Below are 20,144 nucleotides of genomic sequence, written 5' to 3'. Positions count from 1 at the left end.
CTTCTCTACTATTTTGTGCAGCAAAGTCCAGTTGTTCCTTTGGAGTAACCAAAACAACACCATAGGTAAATTAATCCTGTAAAGAAACCTCATACATTAGGGATTCCCCCTGAATGCATCCATACAGTCATAGCTGAGACAGGTTGTAATGCACAAAAACATAACCTGTGAAATTGCAGCAAGACATATCATAAGAAGCTCTGTATATTAAAACCTGTGAATTTCAGGCTTACTTGATCTGTCATAATCATAATTTTTCCATATCTCAAGCTTTTCAGAGATTCTGGATCTTCATAGCTTTTCTTGTATTGTAGTCCAACTATTTTGATGATATTGTTGATTTCTGCGTTTTCCATAATCTGTATAAAAAAGTTATTTTTGAAGTCAATGTAAAAAGCAGAAATTTAGAAATATTCCAGTCTTTTTCAGGGGGGCTTGAGAACTTCTTTTTCAATGCATCCCAGCCTCAACTTCATAACCCTTTTACGCCCAGCCCCTCGCAGCCTTTGCACTTGTAAATATTTCTTCTGTACATGCAAATTCTCAAGACTGCACCACATTCTTTCGCCTCTATGGGCAGAGCACTTTGGGTCAGGAAAGCAAGAAGAAAACTGCATGCTTAACAAAAAGTCATCTCACAGAGCTGCCTTCTCTTTCCACTGTTTCTGTGGGCATATGCAACACATCTCTTATTACAGACAAATTATGGAGGGCAGCAGAAATAATGAGATGGGGTAACACTGCTGCACTCAGGTTGTGAGCCAATAAAATCACATGGCAATAGAGAGTATAAAAAATTTTAGGGTTTTTAAATATTCATGTGAAATATTAATATGAGTCATAGCAAAATTTCCTTCCACTTGTGAAGAAATTAACTTTATCATCCCAGTACTGCATTACTACACTTAGTATTTCCAGGCTTATCTCAGGCTTTAAAGTAGCTGGTACTTTATGAAATCTCAGCCACAAAATTTTCGTGAAAAAATAAAAATTCAAATATGAAGATGTAAATCTAGAAATCAAAAATAAACACAAGACATCCATTTGTCACCAAAAGGAGAGGAAAAAAACTGCATACCTGTTTGTGAGAAGCTTCTCGAACATTGAGAATTTTGCCCCTGAGTGGGAACACTCCATATCTGTCTCTCCCAATAACACCTAAGCCAGAGACTGCTAAAGATTTGGCTGAGTCTCCTTCTGTCAGTATTAACGTGCAGTCCAAGGAATGTTTGCCACCTGCAGGCCAGGAAGAAGTAGAGGGAAGACAAAAAAAACCAGAAAGCATAACTCAAATAAAAGAAATACAACTGAATTCTTCCTTCTCCTCATTTAAATAGATTGAATTTCTATTTTTAGGGATGGCCCTCCCTACCACTAACACTGCACAACAAGAGCGAATATCCTTGCCCTTAGCAGTACATTATGGATTTCTATGGAGAAGGAGCAAAACAGACAAAATGGGATGTAATGGTGGCACATCTTATGCAATGGTCCCTATATGTCTGCACAAAAAAAGTCCAATTGCTTCTGTACCTTTACCATTTCATTTTTCTAGCTGCAAATTTCTTACACACATACATTATGCATGTCTGAGTTACATACAGGAGTTATTTCCCATTCTGTATTTCCCCTTTCCTCACAGTACATTTTAAGAAATAATTTATTAAATAATTTTTGTGGGTATCCCTTTTTATTGTCCATCAGCTGAAGCCAGACAACTGTAAGAAAAACTTGACAGAAAAGATCAAAAGATGAGAACATTTGCACGTATTATATCTCACAAATTTCTTGAACAGAAAAATAAATCTTCACTAACAATGTAATTTTGACTCTACAAGACACACTGCATTTTGGTGCCTGTATGCCCAATATATTCAAAACTGGAATGACATTTATGTTCTGTTTATTGCAACTGCAGTAGTGGAATAGATGTTCCAAATAACAAGCAGGTTGAAAAAAGGAATCCATCCTTTTGCAAGGGTGCAAATGCTCATTAAGCAGTTTTGCTATTTTATCAAGGCTAAGCGGTAGGAAAGACTACAAAAAACTTCAAGCTGGTTAAGTCTCCCCTATTGCTAATAAGGTAAATTTTGAATATACTGGAATTTAAAATAGGTGCTGTGGTTTGCTTTTACCTGGTAGGTAAAACCCACCCCATACTTCCTATTACACAGAATTTACATTCAACATCTTTGGTTTTCTGAATCAAGAAGTTTGGCCTAATAGAATCTAAATTAGGCAGCTATTCACACTGTCAATAACTACCTGTCAACAAAGTGGACTCCAAATACCAAGAATAATACTAGTCTGCTGTTTCAGAATATAAGGCACCCAAGATTTTTCCCTAAGTGAACTGCAGAAGACACATCTGAATGTAATCCAGATGGACTTCCTTCTGAAATGGATGCAATCATTAGCAATTAATTTCGTGGAAATACAATGTGCCAGATATTTTCCTGAGCCTGGCTCTAAAGAACTGAAAGAACTACATCAACCGGTAGGTTCAAAAAAATGCTCTTATGCTTCACCAGATTAGGTAATCCTCCTAATCCACCTCCAACAAGCCACAGAACTGTGCATACCTCATCAAGATCACAAAAAAGCAAGAATGACCAGGTATAGGACTCATTCTTTACAGTGGGGGAAGAAATCTGCAGCAACTACATCACTGTACAGACACATCTCTCTCCTATTCTTATGCATTAACAAATACATCAACTACAACATACTGCATTTTGCTCCCAGGCTACACACAGGTTACTCTGTGTGACACATATGAATGTCTTGAAACAATCTGTATCTTCATGTATCATTTAAACCTTTTCTCCATCTTACCGGGAGGTCTGAAATTCTTTTGAAAAGATGATTTATAACTCTTCACAACATACTCACAGTCGTGCACATTCTTAGGCAATATTCACATAGAAAAGTTGAATTTTTTGGACCTAGAAATACTGATCTGCCTCTCACACACAGAAAGAGGACATACAGCCCTTAATTCACCTGAGCTTTAGGATCCCCCAGTCATAGAATCACAGAATGGTTTGGGTTGGAAGGGACCCTTAGAGATCCAAGCCCCCTGCCATGGGCAGGGACACCTTTCACTAGACAAGGTTGCTCAGAGTTTCATCCAACCATGACACTTTCAGGGATGGGACATCCACTACTTCTCTGGGCAACCTGTTCCAATGTCTCGCCACTGTCACACTAAAGAATTTATTCTGTACATCTAACCTAAATTTCCCCTCTTCCAGGCTGAACCCATTACTCCTTGTCCTTTTACCATAGTCCTTTCCATTAAGGTCCCAAAGGCAAAGACTGATAGTTCTACAATGTTTTTGTCTGTGTACTCATTAAAGAATTTCCATGGTACCAGTACTTCTTTTTTCCCTTTATGTTAAGAAACATCATCAGTTAGGCACCATCAACAACCGAAGTTCACTGAGACAAGTTCTCAAGAGCAGACCAACCCCCTCAGCCACACTAAAGGAGTCACTCTTTCATATCACCTTCTGCCTTCCCTTTCTCTGTGAAAGCAGAAATCAAAGATCCTGATTATTTTTGATTGTGCAAAAAGAACAAATTATTCCTTTTCAAGAATAAACAGATGATCCATATGATACCTTCACTCTTCAAAAAGAAATTACTAAAGAACTTTTTACTAAATGTATTATTAGTGATCCTCTAATTTAAAACACCTCTTCCAGTATAGATAACACTTCAGAAAGTCAGGTAAAGCCTGCATATGACGATACACGTTGTACTCAGAAACTGAATGCCTCTCTGCCTCTCTGAGTGTCCACCTCACACATGCAATGCCTTCAATGTGAGAAACGCAGCATGTTCCAGATCTTCAAAAAACCAACACCTGGGTAAGCCTCCTTGGGAGATGCAGAGTTCCCACTCCCCATAGAACTAGGCAGCAGAGAAATACTTGGGTAACAGGGATTCAAGACATGCAAAGATTTAGGCATCAGTGTTGCACCCAAATGAATCCCCACATGCCTGCTTAGTTGAGGAAGTTTCAGGGTCCCCCCATTAAAAAACTGCGTAAGAAGTGATTTTGAAGGCTGGTCTCCAAAGCAGAGCTAAAAAGTCCTATGAAGAAAGTGTGCCCAAAATCATTCATTATATGATTTAGGAGCATTAGGCTTAATATCCATAAAATATATAATTTCTCCAAGCACACAATCTTCTACAGAAGAAAAACACCAGGAACTTACATCTGATTAGGGAACGCCAATTCCACAAACAAAACACTAGTTAAAGGAGACATGATTATCAACTTTTGAGGCAAAATATGACATCTGAATAACAGGAAAAGTAATAAAATAGTGAAGAAAAGAAATTTAAAAAAAATCAATACCAAGGAATCAAAAAAGGAAGAAAATCAAACAGGTCTCATCATCTCACTGAGCTTCTTTACCAGTCTTACATGCTTTTACCTACTCAGCCCACCCACCAACTTCATTGCAATTTCTCTATCATTGTTTAATGTAAGGATGTACTAAAAATTAAATAACATTAACAAAGAATGGCAACATTTCAAGCTTTTTAGCCATATGTGCCCCTCAAATAACTCAAGAACATCTCCCATTGCTGTTGGCACAAAGACTGCCAGCTGACCCTGATCCCTATCTATGCTAAAGAAGCAAGCCAGCAGAGATTGCCAGTTTGCCCTATATTCCCAGACAGGAACCTAATGGCATTTAAAGTATTATGAAAAAAGTCTCTTGAACCATTCCCTCAGGTGTGCACACTATGTGATCTATTTCCTATAGCTTGTGGCCCTATAATGATTCTGATATTTTTACATTAGAAAGATCAAGAAAACCTCCAAAACAGAATACTGGTAACACAAAATTTAGCAGGAAACCACAATTAGAATATACACACACTCTTCCAGTATCAAACTAGACTGCTGCTTTTGTTCAGTGTTATTAAATCTCTGCTCTAGAGAGGATAGTGTTCCTGATATCAAACTCACCATCACGCTTTAAATTCTATCTCCAGAAAGTTTAGAAAAGTAGAAAAGACTTTTATTAAAAAGACTTTTATTAAAAAATCCATAAGGATGAAAAATAAAGTCAGGTTTAAAATTATCATGTTTGTGAAAAATTTATGAAACATTAAAGAAATTAAAAATAAGTGCTCTTACCAGCATCATTAGCATCATCCAGTTTTGGAATGCCCTTGATTTTACTGTGTTTCACTGATGAACATTTCTTGTTCAGCTGAGTTTGTGCCTTAAATTTGACCCAATTCAAAATACTCTCTATGATACCACAGTTAGAGGCCTACAAGTAACAAGTCAGAATTGTGGATGAGAAAAATAAAGCTTCACATAGCAGATTCTTACATCTCAATTTTAAGTCACTGATCAAACACTGTTACTCAAAGCTCTCTAAATTTTAAAAACTGCAATATATGAAAGTCAAGGAATTAACATATACCTTACTCTTTAGCATTTTAAGCACATGCAACCAAAACACATCACACACAGAGCATCCTTTTCCACCCTTTATATAACTAGTAGAAAGAGCAAAGGAGGTCTGAGAACTAACAAGAGGTTGTCTTATGTTGTGTGGTTGATGTGCTGAGACATTTTAGTTTCTAAAGCACCTGTTTCCTGGACTTGATAGCAAAAAGTAACCATATGGGATATTTATGGTCATTTAAAGTTTCTTTAGAAATGACTGGAAATGGTTGAAAGACAATCAAAATCATTTAAGAATAAGGCTTTATATCAACCATTTGAGAAACGGATATCATTTTTAGAAACACATCTACAGAAAAAGTAGCATATAGTATATTTTCTAAACTAAAACTGCTTTAGGTTTGGTTCCACATCAAAACAAAATACAGGTGGAACAAAATACTGTGAGCTTTGGCTTTTCATTATCCCCCACAATACAGCATTCATTGCGGAGATTCTGCTGCACATTTAACACATCTGGAAATCAATGTTCAGTTCAGGGAATATTAGAAACACTATAAATCAAACCTGTTGATTGAAATACAACAGGTATTCACTCTTCAGATTTTGTTATATGATACTGTGTTGTGGGTTTTTTTCCCTGTAAGTTCTATAAGAATGTCACCTGTAATACAGAATTAGAAGCTGAAAACATTACACAGCAAGTGGAGTTTTGATGCCAAAGAGTACGAGCAGTAGCACCATTCTCCTTACTACCGGCATTCCATTTATGCTACTGGTCCTAAATAGGACACATTATATTGAGTTCTGGCTAACAGAAGTCTTCCTTTGCTTCATTGTATAAAAATGTAATAGACGAAAACCCTCTATGACATATTTGTATATTAATTTAGAATATCAATTCTTAGCCCATCTACAGAAAAAAATTTAAACCTCTTGCCCAACAATAATGATCACTTTTAATACTACAGCCCCAGTTCTGCATTTCTATGATTACTGAAAGAACAAGTACATGTGACATATCCTCTCCCTCTCTTTTCACCTTAGTGAAACAGAACAGGACTGATTCCAAAGAATAAGGCAGACAATACTCTCAACTTCAGAAAAATATTTCAACACAAAAATAATTGGTCAAGGACTATGTTTAGGTTTTAAGAGTCACATTCATTTCATCAATATAAATACCAGAATCTCCAACAAATGAGCTGATCAGGTCAAGCTTGCTTTTAAATCCAGGGCAAGAGTCAAAACACAGTCGTTGCTTCCACTATTAAGACCAGAGGTTCCTCCATCCCATTTTAACAGTATGCAAATGTCACTAGAATACCATAATGCACTAAAATTAACCTTCTGCTACAGAGCATACATACACTTGGATCCAGTATGTCAATTCCTGCTTCACAGGGGGGAAAAAAAAAAAAAGGAAAGAAAAAAAAGGTTTACTTACTGCTTTAAAAAATTTCTCAGATAGCTGGCACTTTGACCCAAAACTTTTAGGTTGCAATGTCATGTTTTCCTTTGTCTGGGAATCAAACGATGGGTTTTCAATCAAGCAATTAACAAAAACCCATATATGATTCTTCACCTGTTGAAAACATAGAAACCAGTTTACTCAATAAAGTTCCCACATTCATATTTTTCAATATTTTTTTATAAAGTAACTTGCCTGAAATGGTTTGACTGAAACTCCAGCTTTATTCTTCTTTTTCACCACTTCTATCAGTTTGCCCACAACTTGATCCACCACGTAATCAACATGCCTACCACCCTGAATGAAGAGAAAAAAAAAAAAAAACAAAACAACAAAATAACTATTGAATTTCCTAATAGTTTTTATCAGTATTAACTAAGTTCCTGTAGTCATACTTAAATTCGGAAATCCACATACATTAAGTTTATCATAAGAAAGAGAAATTTAGTTTGAAGTTTCTCTTTCATGTCATTCAGTCTTCATTCAAGTGAGGATGACAGAAGTTACACAGAACAGGAGGAGACCTTTCATTCATTGTACAGTGATGGACTTCAAATGCAGCTGCTTACAGTTTGCAACAGGATACAAAACCTTAAGAGTACGGCATATCTAAAAATTAATCTGCAGTACTGGGAGGTACCTACAACACCACACAGCTGTTATGTGCCTTTTTAACTGGCACATAAATAACCTTGGACTAAAAAACCCACATATTTGTTCCTCAAATTAAACTTTCCCCACTAGGTTCATTATAAAAAGATGTTCACGAGCTTACCCTCAGATTATACAGCACTCATGCCTATTCCTTCCCACAAGTGATCTCACCTTTTCTTAGCTGTATTACAGAACTCTTGGCATAAATGCAAATAGCAATAATTCTTTGCTAGCCTGGGACTTCAGCAAATGGTGAGAAAACTGAAAATAGCCAACCACGAGACCCAGAAAACTTTGAAAGAACAGAACAAGACAACCTTGAGGAGATGACCAGTTCTTCTTAAAACTCACCAGAGGCTAAACCTGTTCCAAATTCATACCTGATGGGGCAACAAGAGATCCATACAGAGCATGCAGTTAACCATAAGCTGGTAAACCAAGGCCTTAGGAGACCACAGGGCAACAACTTGTAGCTACATAATCATGGTGCCACCACTCTTCTAGCAAACAAAAGCAATCCACTGGACTCCCTTACAGTTACTGCTCAAATGCAGAGGGGGAAAAAAAAAAAAGAGGCTTATAAGCAACTTCTTGCATCATCACAGTGATGAAAACAAAGAAGGAAAGAATATATAGGATTTTTCTTCCTCTGTTGCACCATCAGAGCTGAAAGTGAAACATTCATAGGGCCTGTCACAATTCTTCCTTTTACCCTATAAGAAAGAGGCCTGAGCACTGGTTATCCTTGTTTAAGGGCTTTTCAACCAAGTGTTTCAAATGAAGCCTTCAGAGCAAGAAAACTTTTGGTGGAGGCAACGTTTTCAGATCCCAACTATGATCCCTACCATAACAGACCCCGAGGAAGAAATACTTATTTATTTACTTAGACTTTGGAAGTAGTAAGTCAGAAATGTTATCCTTTTGAAGCTATATATAACTCAAGCTTTGCAATACAGCAGGATGATGAAAATACGTTTCTAAGTGTGCAGCCGTGAGTGGGCCACGTTCAGAGCTCGGAGTTGGGAACCTCTCAGCCATCTCACCAGCAGGTGGCACAAGTACCCACTGTGGAACCATCACAGCCTAGAACTGACCCCGCTGTCACAGCAATTCCGTACAAGTCATACTAAATCTAGAGGGCTGCCTGTGATTATCATGACTTCTGCACTATGGGAGAACAGCGCTAAGACTGCATAACCTTCTTTTTCCAGAAGGAAAGAAGACTGGAACCCCAGTCTTGCATATTTCAGGATGCAAAGGCATCTAACGAAACACTAACAACTAAAAATCTTAAAAATGGAGATTTGACTGCCTCCTATATACATTCTATTCTTATCATCTTGAATAGCCAACAGCCCCAACTGATTTGGAGGCAAGCCAAATTTAAATTCTACAGACAGATAGATTGTTTATATGGCAGAAAAGTTCAGAAGCTAATTATAAATTTGAAGTTTTAATTAAATTAAATATACAAATAAAATACTAATTTATTTTGCATTTGTTTTCTATTGTACTTATTTTACTAGAATAAATCTGAAAACTGGAATAGTCTTGAATTTCTTGCTGAACTCCAGCAAATTTTAACAGGCTGGGATTCTCCCTCCATCCAAGTCTACTCTCTGACACTGCAATTGTATTAGCTGAGCATTTCTGCTAAAATGATTAGCATTTCTGCTAAAATGATTAGCAGTATTCGAGTTAGCAGTGACACCACATTAAAAATATTATTAGATTGTTATGTTAAGAACTGAAGTTTCTACTATGATTTCTACCACAGCTAATATTTGAAATTCCGAACTTGAGAAGACTGTGTTTAATCAGTTTACAAGTCTCCATCTAAAGGTTATTTGTACAACTGTAATAGCTACAAACATTCTTTCAAATGCTGCCTCAGAGCCTGAAGTCAAATTCTGTGTGCTTTACTGTAGCAAAGTTTTGTATAAATGGGGAGCTTACCAAGGTAACAAATTTACAAGAACCAAACAACAGAGCTGTGCCTCAACACACTGCCTGACCTTCCAAACAACCCTCAAAAAACCAACCCAATAAACCTAAAAAAAAATTTTTTTGAATTTATAGGAACTTTAAAAAAGATGGACGGGAAGTTATGACTGGATGAAATTTATCCAGAAACAGAAATGAAAAGCTTTCAGCAAACACCTATACATAACCAAAACACAGCTGAAATGAGCTCCTCACCTGTCAGTAGACAAGGGGACAGGCAGTTGACACTGTTAGTTTCTAGCCATTATGCCTCATTAGTGGGCAGTTGCATATCAATTGCTGGTGAGGTGGTTCACTGGCCCTGAACATTCCACATCCAGTCACACACATAAGGCATGGATCAGGAAAGTGGGAAAAACTAGAAGTTACACCACTTACCTTTGAAGAATACACAGTACCTTTTTCTATGAATTTTCTTAGAGAATATATGATAACAATGTATGTGAAACTGCATGATGGGTGAAAATTGATCCAAAAAAGTAAAATTCAAAATTTTGAATAAATGTATGCAATATATTTGACTTAGAAGTCAACTAGTACTCATTTTTTTTCAAACACATTTTCTTAACCTGGTATCAAGCATAATTAAGTTTCTCTACATTGGCAGCTTCCTCATAAAAAGTATTGTACACATCTTTAAGGTCATGGTTTTATTCTTCTTTATGCCGCATAAAGAGGTCCGAATTAAAATTAAGTTGTAACCCTTCATCTACCAGATACTTGTTCAAAACTAGGGATGACAAATGTATCAGGTAAGAATTAAAATGCACACTTAGAAAGTAAATATTCTAGAATGAAATAAACTGTACCCATTACCACTGAACTTGTTCAGCTACACTGAAAATGACTGAAAAGAAGTTACGTAGTAAAAATTATATCGCACCAAAACACCGGCTACACATCACCAACTACCAAGGTTAACACTGGTACTTCTAGGCACCTGCTGGCCTGGGGACTCCACTCACTGTAACCACTGGTGCTTAGGAACCACTTGTGCTACCGTCAGAATTTTCTTTTCACTCTCTTAGAAGAGATCTGAGCAAGGAGAAGTTTTCAAGGTTCTGATTACCAATTCTTATCATTCCCATCTTTTGGAAAGCTCACAGTTAGGATTTCCTAAAAGCAGCCTCACCAATGACTAGTACTGCTTGTTCTACTATTATTAGATCTAGCTTGTTAAATCTGCTAGATCTAACAACTAGACTGTCTAGTTGCTAGATCACTCATCAGGTGCAACTTGCGAAGAGCAGAAATGACAAAGACTTTCTTTCGCCATGGTGGATCTCAGATCCCTAAACCTGGTCCATGCCAAATGGGAGTAAATGAGTGTTATGCCAGCTGATTGCAGGCCACAGCCTCGGTGTCTGACCACCCCAGCAATTTAAGAAGCACAAAGCTGTACTTTAGTATGCTGAGCATATTGCTGCTTTATCATAACTGAAGGTTTCTCTATGGTCTCATTTTACTACTACTACAGTTGCTACTAAGTACAAAGAAAACCTAGATACCCTAGATAGGTAAAAGAAAATCTCAACACTTCAGGCCAATTTTATACATCAAAAAGCAGTAAACAGATAGGCATTTTCTCAAGAACACCAAAAGCTGGTTTTGTCCTCCAAAACTTGTTACTGGTAGCCTCAAAGAGGTTTGTATATTTTTTACCTTACTTTCAGAATTATCTTACTACAATGTGTTAAAAATGAAGGAAGGAATAAATCACTTCCATTGATTTTAATCAATACCACATATGCTCACATAAAACATCACCGATAATGATTAGTAGTGTTTTCAAAACTAGTGCATATGTAGAAATACTGCTGTGAACATATTTTGATTCCATCCAATTGCTGTGCCAGTTCCTCTCATGCAAAGGATTCTCTCACCTGTTTATTTGCAGTAACCCAGTTTTATTTTTTATCCGCCCCCTGAACTGGGCGTAACCTCAGCACATATTTTATCATTTACATTTTTTTACCATTTGATCTAAACTACTCACCTTTGTGGTAGCTATACTATTTACAAAGCTGATCTGCTGGAACCCCTTCTCGCTCAGAGTGAGGCACACATCCCACCGTTCATTCACAACTTCGTGAATGACTTTGAGCGCGACTCCAGTTTCATCCAGCTTGTCTTTAACGTAGAGATCTACGTAACTGCGGAATCCATTTACCTGCGGGCAACAAGGGTAGCAATCACTGCTCTTTGCATCAAATACTCAGTACACTCAAGATACTTTATGTTATGCTCTTACAGGTAATTTCTTCCCATTCAACATGACTTTGACTCCTTTGCACGACCCAGCCAAATCATACGCTCGTCTTGTCATGAGGGCCACAATGTCCTTATCAAGTTTTTCCATTTTAAATTTAGATAGGTCTGGCTGGAATGTAATGCATGTATAGTCATCACCATCAAAATGCTTAATCTTGGGCTCAGAGGTCTTCATCATGTTGTTCATCCAAGTCTTTGGAAATAAAACAGTTTAAATGTTAGTTTACAATATATGTCATCCTCCTCCTTTGTTCCCTTTTCCAACTATGCTAGGATTGCAACAGTTACAAAACAAAAAGCTCACAAACTTCTTTTAGAAGTTTCCTCTGGTAAAACACTACACAAAATTAACTGTTTTACAAAGATAAGCATAAGCATAGGTGACAGCACATCTGTGGTTTCTGCAAACCTGCAGGTATTACTACACTGGTGGACATGATTCAAACACAAATAGAGCCCCTCCCAGAACTTACTAAATTAGATACAAGTGAGCTGGCTTTATAGTCTTTATTACCCATCCGTTTAACGCTTTCAATCTACTACACACTTCTACAGAGAGGCTTTTTGGTCCCTGTGCAGAGGCTTGGTAGTCTCCAAGACAGCATCTTGGTGACTGACCAGTTTGCCAAAGCATGCCTTTTGGAAAAACCAAGGTGCCCAGACTTGACTCAGGAGTCTTGTGCTGTTCCCCATTTAAGAACGTGGGCATATTTATGTGATCAAGCAGAATGTCTGCTCACAGCATGTATCAAAGTTCAGTTGTACTAAATTTTCAAAATTTTGAAAATACTGGAAAATGTAGCTCTTTTAAGTCATAAAGTATGTAATTTTCAAAAAGTAAAATTAACTCAATATTAATTTGCCCTTGGCAGTCAGCAGAAAATATTACATTTTGTAAGAGACAAGTGTAACGGATTAAATGTATTATTTATGTAGCGACATGACAGCATGACCAGAAATTAATTCTTTGTCCAGAAAGAAAGAAAAGGATTTACCAGCTGGGAAGGACTCCAAAGCCAAGGAACTTTGGTATCTAATACTCTACCAAAGTTCTTTAAACTTTTAGAAAGGTGGCCATCTCAAAGTTGTATACAATAAATCTGATTGCGTTCAACCTTTGGTCTGTAGGTGAACAATGAGCAATGAGTTCAAATGGGGGGTTTGCACTTAAGTCAAGTTAGGGCTAATGAAATTTATGACATCAACACTGAAAAATCTGTTTCTTAACACTATACAAAATTATACAGATAATTGTTTCCATGTTTGCATAGCTAAGTAGAAAGATTTTTTGGCAAGTTATACAACAGCAATTACAAAACGTTGCAACTGAATATACTCCTTTTCACAGGTGTGTGAATATACTTTAGTTTTAACAGAAACTTGTTTTTCATTTTTAGTCACCTAACCCTCTGAAGAAAGTATTACTTAACCCAGAAAGTCTAATACATAGAAATACCATTTTTACTGACTGACCTAACCTAGCCTGCAAACTCTACACATCCATCTGAATGATAAATGATTAAGTTCATTAAATATTCCTGAAATATATGTGCTAAATTTTAAATTTATAACTACAGCAAAAAAAATATTTTTGAACATTTCTATACCTGCTTAAAGCTGTGTTTGTATTCCTTGCAAGCAGTTTCAACTGTAAACTTTGTACTAAATATGTTACAAAGTTTTGCACCATAGCCATTGCGCCCACCTGAAAAAACAACATATAGTAAGCTAGAGTCAGCTTAAATTTAGGATAATAAATAATGTCCTAACTTATTAAATTTATTTTTCCCTTCATTTCAAGAGCACAAATGTTTAAGTGCTTACATAAATAGAATTAAAATCTAAAACTATGTTGTTTGTTACTCAATAACAAGTACTGACATTAAAGATGTAAATGTAAAGTTGCCTGTAAATATTGGTATTAAAAAAGAAAAAGTTAGATATGTTCTTTGAGTCTTTTTACTCTAAAAAAGAGCTACAGTAATGGTGACTAAATAATCATATGTTACGAAATAGAATAGAAAGAGGAAAATTAAGAAGGGAAAGCATACTGAAGAAGCACACAATGGCCTAACTGAATAAAACAAAGCACATTAAATAGTCTTGCCTGTAACTTTTTTCTCATCATCATCGTAGTTGCTGGATGTTAGCAGCTGTCCAAAGATTAAAGCAGGTACATATACTTTTTCTACTTTGTGTTCCACAACTGGTATTCCCTTTCCATTATTCCATATGCTGATAATGTTTGATTCCCTATAAAATATTGAAGACACTGGGAAAATTAATCTTGAAAACAGACTTCACCATACCTGTTTAAATAACTACCTAAAAATATAACAAAAGACCATATTCTTACCACATTTACTCACAGCTCTAACAACTTTAATTACACTCATTTGTGCTTATTAGATGTCTTAGAAGAAGGAGCTTAATTGTCCGTACATGACAGTATTTCATAACGTAAAAATAACACCCAAAAATCTGTCTGAAGAGCTTTCACTATCAACATGATCTGCAACAGGATCCTGAAGTTTAGTGACAGAATGACACTCAAGTTAGAGATGCACCTTTTTAGGTTTCATTGAAGTCCATCCAGACACAGCCAAATTATCATTTGTTTCAAACTATTCTTTCTGATTTATGATAAACATTGTAACTTACTTTATGCACTGGTGCCAAAATCCATCAATATCTGGCATCATTAATATTGCTAACTCTCACACAGAACTTTCATTTTTGAGTATTAGAGAGTTCAAAATCATGATGGGTCAGGCAGATTTACACTACCATTTCCTTCCCACTCCAGGATGAAAGCAGAAAAATTACTTCTCAGCATCTTTATCTAAGAGGTTAGGTCTGAAAACTAGGTGTGAAAAACATTTATTATTCAGTTAAATGTCACTGAAAAGGTACTACTAAAGGAACCCAATCAGCATCTATTTAACTGCAGTACTTCTCATTAGAAATTATCTCAAAGTATTCAGTTTAAAAAACACTGGTAATGATGTGTTTGCAATATGAAGTTTCAGTGTGATACAGCTGACTAATTCAGAACATAACCTTATCCTAATGCTAAAGGGGTTAACATAGAAGTTCAAGAGGTGCAAAACTGTGTTACAAAACCTCAAAGCTAGTATTTAAGATTTATAAGTAACTTAGCTGGCTATAGTTATGTACTGCCAAGCTTTCATCTCATCATGTATTTTATGATCCTCTGGTTTTAAGTTTCATTCAATCAAACATTAATGAATGGTTTAGGAAAGCAAATTACTATAAATTCAGAATGGTAGCACTTATTGCTAACCACTTTTAATTCAGAATGGTAGCACTTATTGTTAACCACTTTTAAATCACCTCTTCATCTTAAAATATGAAGCTAATGGAAATAATTCAAAAAATATTTTGTTTTAAAGAAATCTGACTTCATTAGTAAAATGGTTTGTACCAATCTAAACTACAACAGCACTGGCAGGGAAAGCAAATGAAAACACGCTTTTACTTACGGATCAATGGATATTTTAATACAAGTCATGTTCTTGTCCCTCTGTTTATTGTCAGCAGCATTTACTATGAAACAAAGAGGCACAAATTAACACTTCATAGGAGCAATAATTAATTTCTTGGTCTGTAAAACTGTTTATATACATATATCACCACAAGTTACAATAGTCTAGGTGTTTCTTAATCTGGTAGCTCTTTGTATATTCTGTATCTTAGTACTGAAGTCTACAAATATGACCAAGTATCTGCAAGAAGATATTTTCGACCTTCTTATAATTACTGACTCTATTTCAAGCAGTTAGACTACCTCAGAAATAAATATAGAAGTGTATTTTGTGAACCTGTTCTCCTAACTGTTCTTAACACACTGAGCATTTAATTCTTCTGTTGCTGTTCCTGTTTGGCTACGTATTATATCATGTATCTGAAAAACCCTTCAAAATTATATTCATCACCAGAGCAGTTTACACTTTGTTTTGCCACTGAAACACACCAAAGAAGCCACATCCATTAAGGAGTGTTCTGACTGCAGCAAAAGTTATCTCTAAAGAGCCTGTGAGACTTATAACTAATGGTCTACACAGTTTAGGATCATAATAAGGACAACTGGAAATTAACATTTGATCAGAATTTAATTAAACTGCACTCCCATGTATATGAACTACAGAAAGCAGAAATGTGACTGTGGCCACTAACCATGAAAGCACATTACAGTCATTTTCAGTATTCGTCTCATCACCCATGAAACAGATGAAGATAAAACCCCAAAACACCAAAGTACAATATCTTACTAGATGGCAAGGATCTCAATATAAGATCAGATATTTCAAGGGGTTTTTGCTAAAATCATTAAGTGCAGTTTCATTCAAAAGCATGCATAACTACGATGTCCCATTTTCATAATGTTATTACTCTGACCCTTAGGTCTCACACCACACTCTGTGGAGCACTTATCAGTGCTACATAAGGAAGCAATAAGCCATACAGTACTACAGTAACGACAGGATAATGATCTTCCTTTTGAATGGGACAATATGGTCCATATAACGTGAGAAGCCTAAAAATAACATCTATGAGGCAGCATTCAAAACAGAAGTAATTACAGATTTTCCTTCCCATATTTATCAAATTAAGTAGTCAGTTAAAAAAAAAATTTAAAAGCATTCTTTTCCACCTGGCAGAGATATAGTCTTTATTGCCTCAAAGACAGCAATGCTGTAAAGCATAGATTTAGAGATGTGGAAGTTGTGAAGCTAATGAAGGTCATGACAAAACTTCCATTGACCTCAGTAGACCACAATTTAGTTTATGAGGTAATCCTGCCAATCCTTATAACAAACTTCATAAAAAAGTTTCCTGTCAATTAGCCCAAAATATCAGTTCAGCAGACAGCACAGTATTCAGATGTTGCACATCTCTCCTGCTGCTAGTCTTCAGTGCATCCCAAGGGAATACCACAAACTAGGAAGTCATAGTAACTCAGTGACTTGTGACATAATTTTCTAAAAATCATTTGTTTGTGCCTCAGTCACCATGTTTTGTAATGGCAGTATGATACTTATTAATTTCAAAACTACCTGAAGTCTAGATATGATCTATTAAAGACCACCACCACTATCATTCTGTACAGAAGGAGGAAATTGTAATGATTCATGAAATGATGATTTAAGTGAACACTCAGACAACTTAGAAGTTGCATTCTTTAGAAGGAATAATCTTCCAAATGTTACTTAAGATTGTAGCCCTCATAGACTACACAGATCAAAAATCTTGTAACAATATTGGTCATAAAGAATTATCTAGTTTGGACATTCAGTAACAAATATTTACACTTTCTTACAAGTTCAACTGAAAAGTCTTCCCTGTTTAAATTGTTCTGTAGTCCTAGAATGCACTACAATTTAGTGGGGCTCCAATTCTGTGATTTAAACTTAGATATAAACAATGTAGTTTGAGAGTACTCGGAAAAGCATGTACTCCTTAATGCTAAAGCAATATTATTGTTAAAAATACTTACCAAGAATTTCATCAAAGATCTTGTACAAGCCCGGAACAAAGGTAACTTCTCTGCAATTCATTCCTACATCTTCATCATAAACCCACATTAACTACATATAAACAAAATAAAATAAAAATATTTACTGTCTTGGTAAAGCAGTCTATGTTTCTCTGTTTCCTTAAGGAACTTTACTCTTACAGTCTGATCGGTGCTGTCATACAAGACAAAAGCAGGAGCAGAAGTTTAGCAAAAATTACAGCTGTACCCACAAAGAATTCCATAATGAAAATCCATTATTTTCTGCTTGGCAGGGAACTCCCAACAGTATAAACAGTGAGGTTTAAAGCAATTTGCAACTTCACAAAACAGCTGAAGAAAGTGCCAGCAGGAGGCTTAAATTCTCTGTTCTCTATCTAAACAAACAGACCAAAGCATTTCTGGACCTAGAACAAATGCCACTTACAAATATGCACATATAGGTGTGTGCACAAAGGCATGTTTGTAGACAGACATATACACACATAACTGTGTGTTTACACACATAGATGTGTGTTTGTGTTTCGACTGGACTTCAGGATTTTCTGAGTATGTCTTTTCTGATGAACTAAGCACTACTTTAAAAAGTCTTCTCTCATCCCTTTCCTACGCATGCATGCACAGACACGACCAGTTTTTAACATTATAATTCAGAACTCAATATAATTCAGATATGCCTATTTATTAACCAGAGTAGTAATTTCCTCATTAAAACAGCAAAAACTATTAGATTCTAAATTTAGTCACACTTACCTGAGTTAAGGGTTCAACTGACCCGATGTAGGTATCTGGACGGAGGAGGATGTGCTCAAGCTGTGTCTTTTTCTGATAAACTCTCTCAACAGACATCTTCTTAGAAGTGTCATTTTTATTAATACTTTCTGAGTCTTCTTTTTTTGAAGCATTCATCTGATTATCAAATAATGTCTAAAAAAAAACCCAAACCAACAATCAACCTCACTCATTCAATCTGTCACTCTCAAGATACAAACAAAATCTGGCAGAGATTTAAATTACAATCAAAACTTGTCACATAATTTAAATGTTCAGTTTTCAGATGTATTAAGATCAAGCTATCCTTCCAGAGAAAAAATGCAACAGATTATATGACAGATTCTTAAAAAATTGTAACATATTCAAACTTTAGTTTGAATTGATTTACTAAGCACGATAAATTAAAATAAGGAAACAACAGCATATTACAAAAGACACCCATCTCCTCAGACTAAGTATTTATAACGCCCATTTTGTGCTTAAGCATTTGAATCCAAACCATTGATTACTGCTCTGAATGATAACAGCAAAACTGCTCTTTTACAATTACAGTGTGGACAATTCATTCAGTGGGAATTAAGAAATACTGTAATGATTCTCCTATGGCTTCTCAATTGCTATAATTACCATTCTCTGTTGAAGTGATTAAACCTGGTACAATCCCAGTTTGGAATGCTTCATGATAAAAGGGGAGAGATTATTTACAAGACAAGAGCATGTAGGGAAATGACAAGGGGGAATGGCTTCAAAGTGAAAGCCAGTAGGTTTAGATTAGATTTTAGGAAGAAATCCTTGACTGTGAGGGTGGTGAGGCACTGAACAGGTTGCCCAGGTAAGTTCTGGATGCCCCATCCCTGGAATTATTCAAGGCCAGGTTGGACGGTGCTCTGAGCAACGTGGTCTAGTGGAAGGTATCCCTGCCCATGGCAGCAGGGATTGGAACTAGATGATCTTTAAGGTCCCTTCCAACCTAAACCATTCTGCGATTCTATGAAATAAGCCAAAGACTGTAAAAAAAGAGAATCATATAGGCTAACATAGCAATATAAACAAAATTCAAGCCTGATACGTTTGGATTTTATGAAAAATGTCTCGAAGAACAAGCAGTGCTACAGTAAAGTAATCCACACCTTGGTAGGGGGAGGATACAGGGATTTGCTGCACTTTCAGCAATTTTTTTTCTGATAAATATCTCCTTGCCATTGAATGAAAACTACATAAAAGTTAAAATATCTGAGAACAACCAAATATAGAATAGCCCTATTCTGAGACAGTAAAGGCATATAAACAAAGAGACTAGGTAGGACATTTTACAGTATGCATTCTGACCTGTAAATTGGAATTATCTTAAAAATACCAATAAACATAACTTGAACTCACACGATTTAGTGTCCTGGCTAGCAGACCTAATAAATTCTGTCTCCAGCTGCCCGGTACCTGAAATAGTCTCCTTCTCTTACAGGGGGTTTACCAAGTTTGAAGCAGGTGTTACAGGACGAGTAAAAACCATCAACAGACAAATAATGAGGACAAAACCCACTTGCCTCTCAGAAAAATCTTTTTCCTCTCATTTAACTGTTCCCAGTACATATCTACATAAAGTAAGTACAGGCTAAACTCTAACCCTTGATTAAGCAGTCATCATGCAAATTTTGCAGCAAAAAGAAATTTTCATCACTTCTCTCTGTCTAGCCTTTGTTGCAGCCTCGGATAGCGCTGAAAGCAAAGGGTAAGAAATCACATAAACTCACAGGAAAAAGGAGTACAGGATACTCAACTCACATAAACAACTTCAGCAGAATCAAAAAGGCCAAACACCAACCTACAGCATACAATTATCCACATATTAATCCAATTTGTCTTCAGCTTCTAGTATTCAAGCTTTGATGCCTCTACATCTCCCCCTGCCCGGCCCACCGGGCACAGGAATAAAGCATTTCATTCTATTCAGAATAAGGGAAATTACCTTTTTCTTCAACATTTAGAAATCACATTTT

The 20,144-nt window shown here is 36.1% G+C and overlaps 1 protein-coding gene across 2 annotated transcripts in view; it reads right to left on the bottom strand.

Moving 5' to 3' along the window:
* Nucleotides 1-20,144, bottom strand: part of TOP2B (DNA topoisomerase II beta) — a 64,540-nt gene that overhangs the window by 27,874 nt on the left and 16,522 nt on the right. For both annotated transcript variants that reach the window (XM_018075369.2, XM_018075370.2), the window contains exons 2-13: nt 18,127-18,300; nt 17,356-17,446; nt 15,341-15,404; nt 13,945-14,090; nt 13,445-13,542; nt 11,818-12,030; nt 11,563-11,736; nt 7,104-7,205; nt 6,885-7,022; nt 5,159-5,297; nt 1,079-1,236; nt 234-359 (exon numbers count right to left, since the gene is read on the bottom strand). In XM_018075369.2, coding sequence (XP_017930858.1) covers nt 234-359; nt 1,079-1,236; nt 5,159-5,297; nt 6,885-7,022; nt 7,104-7,205; nt 11,563-11,736; nt 11,818-12,030; nt 13,445-13,542; nt 13,945-14,090; nt 15,341-15,404; nt 17,356-17,446; nt 18,127-18,300 — 1,623 coding nt within the window. The remainder of the gene's footprint in view (nt 1-233; nt 360-1,078; nt 1,237-5,158; nt 5,298-6,884; nt 7,023-7,103; nt 7,206-11,562; nt 11,737-11,817; nt 12,031-13,444; nt 13,543-13,944; nt 14,091-15,340; nt 15,405-17,355; nt 17,447-18,126; nt 18,301-20,144) is intronic.

Source organism: Manacus vitellinus, unplaced genomic scaffold, assembly GCF_001715985.3.
Source record: "Manacus vitellinus isolate BGI_N305 unplaced genomic scaffold, ASM171598v3 scaffold_3_pilon, whole genome shotgun sequence".
NCBI classification, from domain to species: Eukaryota; Metazoa; Chordata; class Aves; order Passeriformes; family Pipridae; genus Manacus; species Manacus vitellinus.
This window is presented reverse-complemented; position numbering and strand designations above follow the sequence as displayed.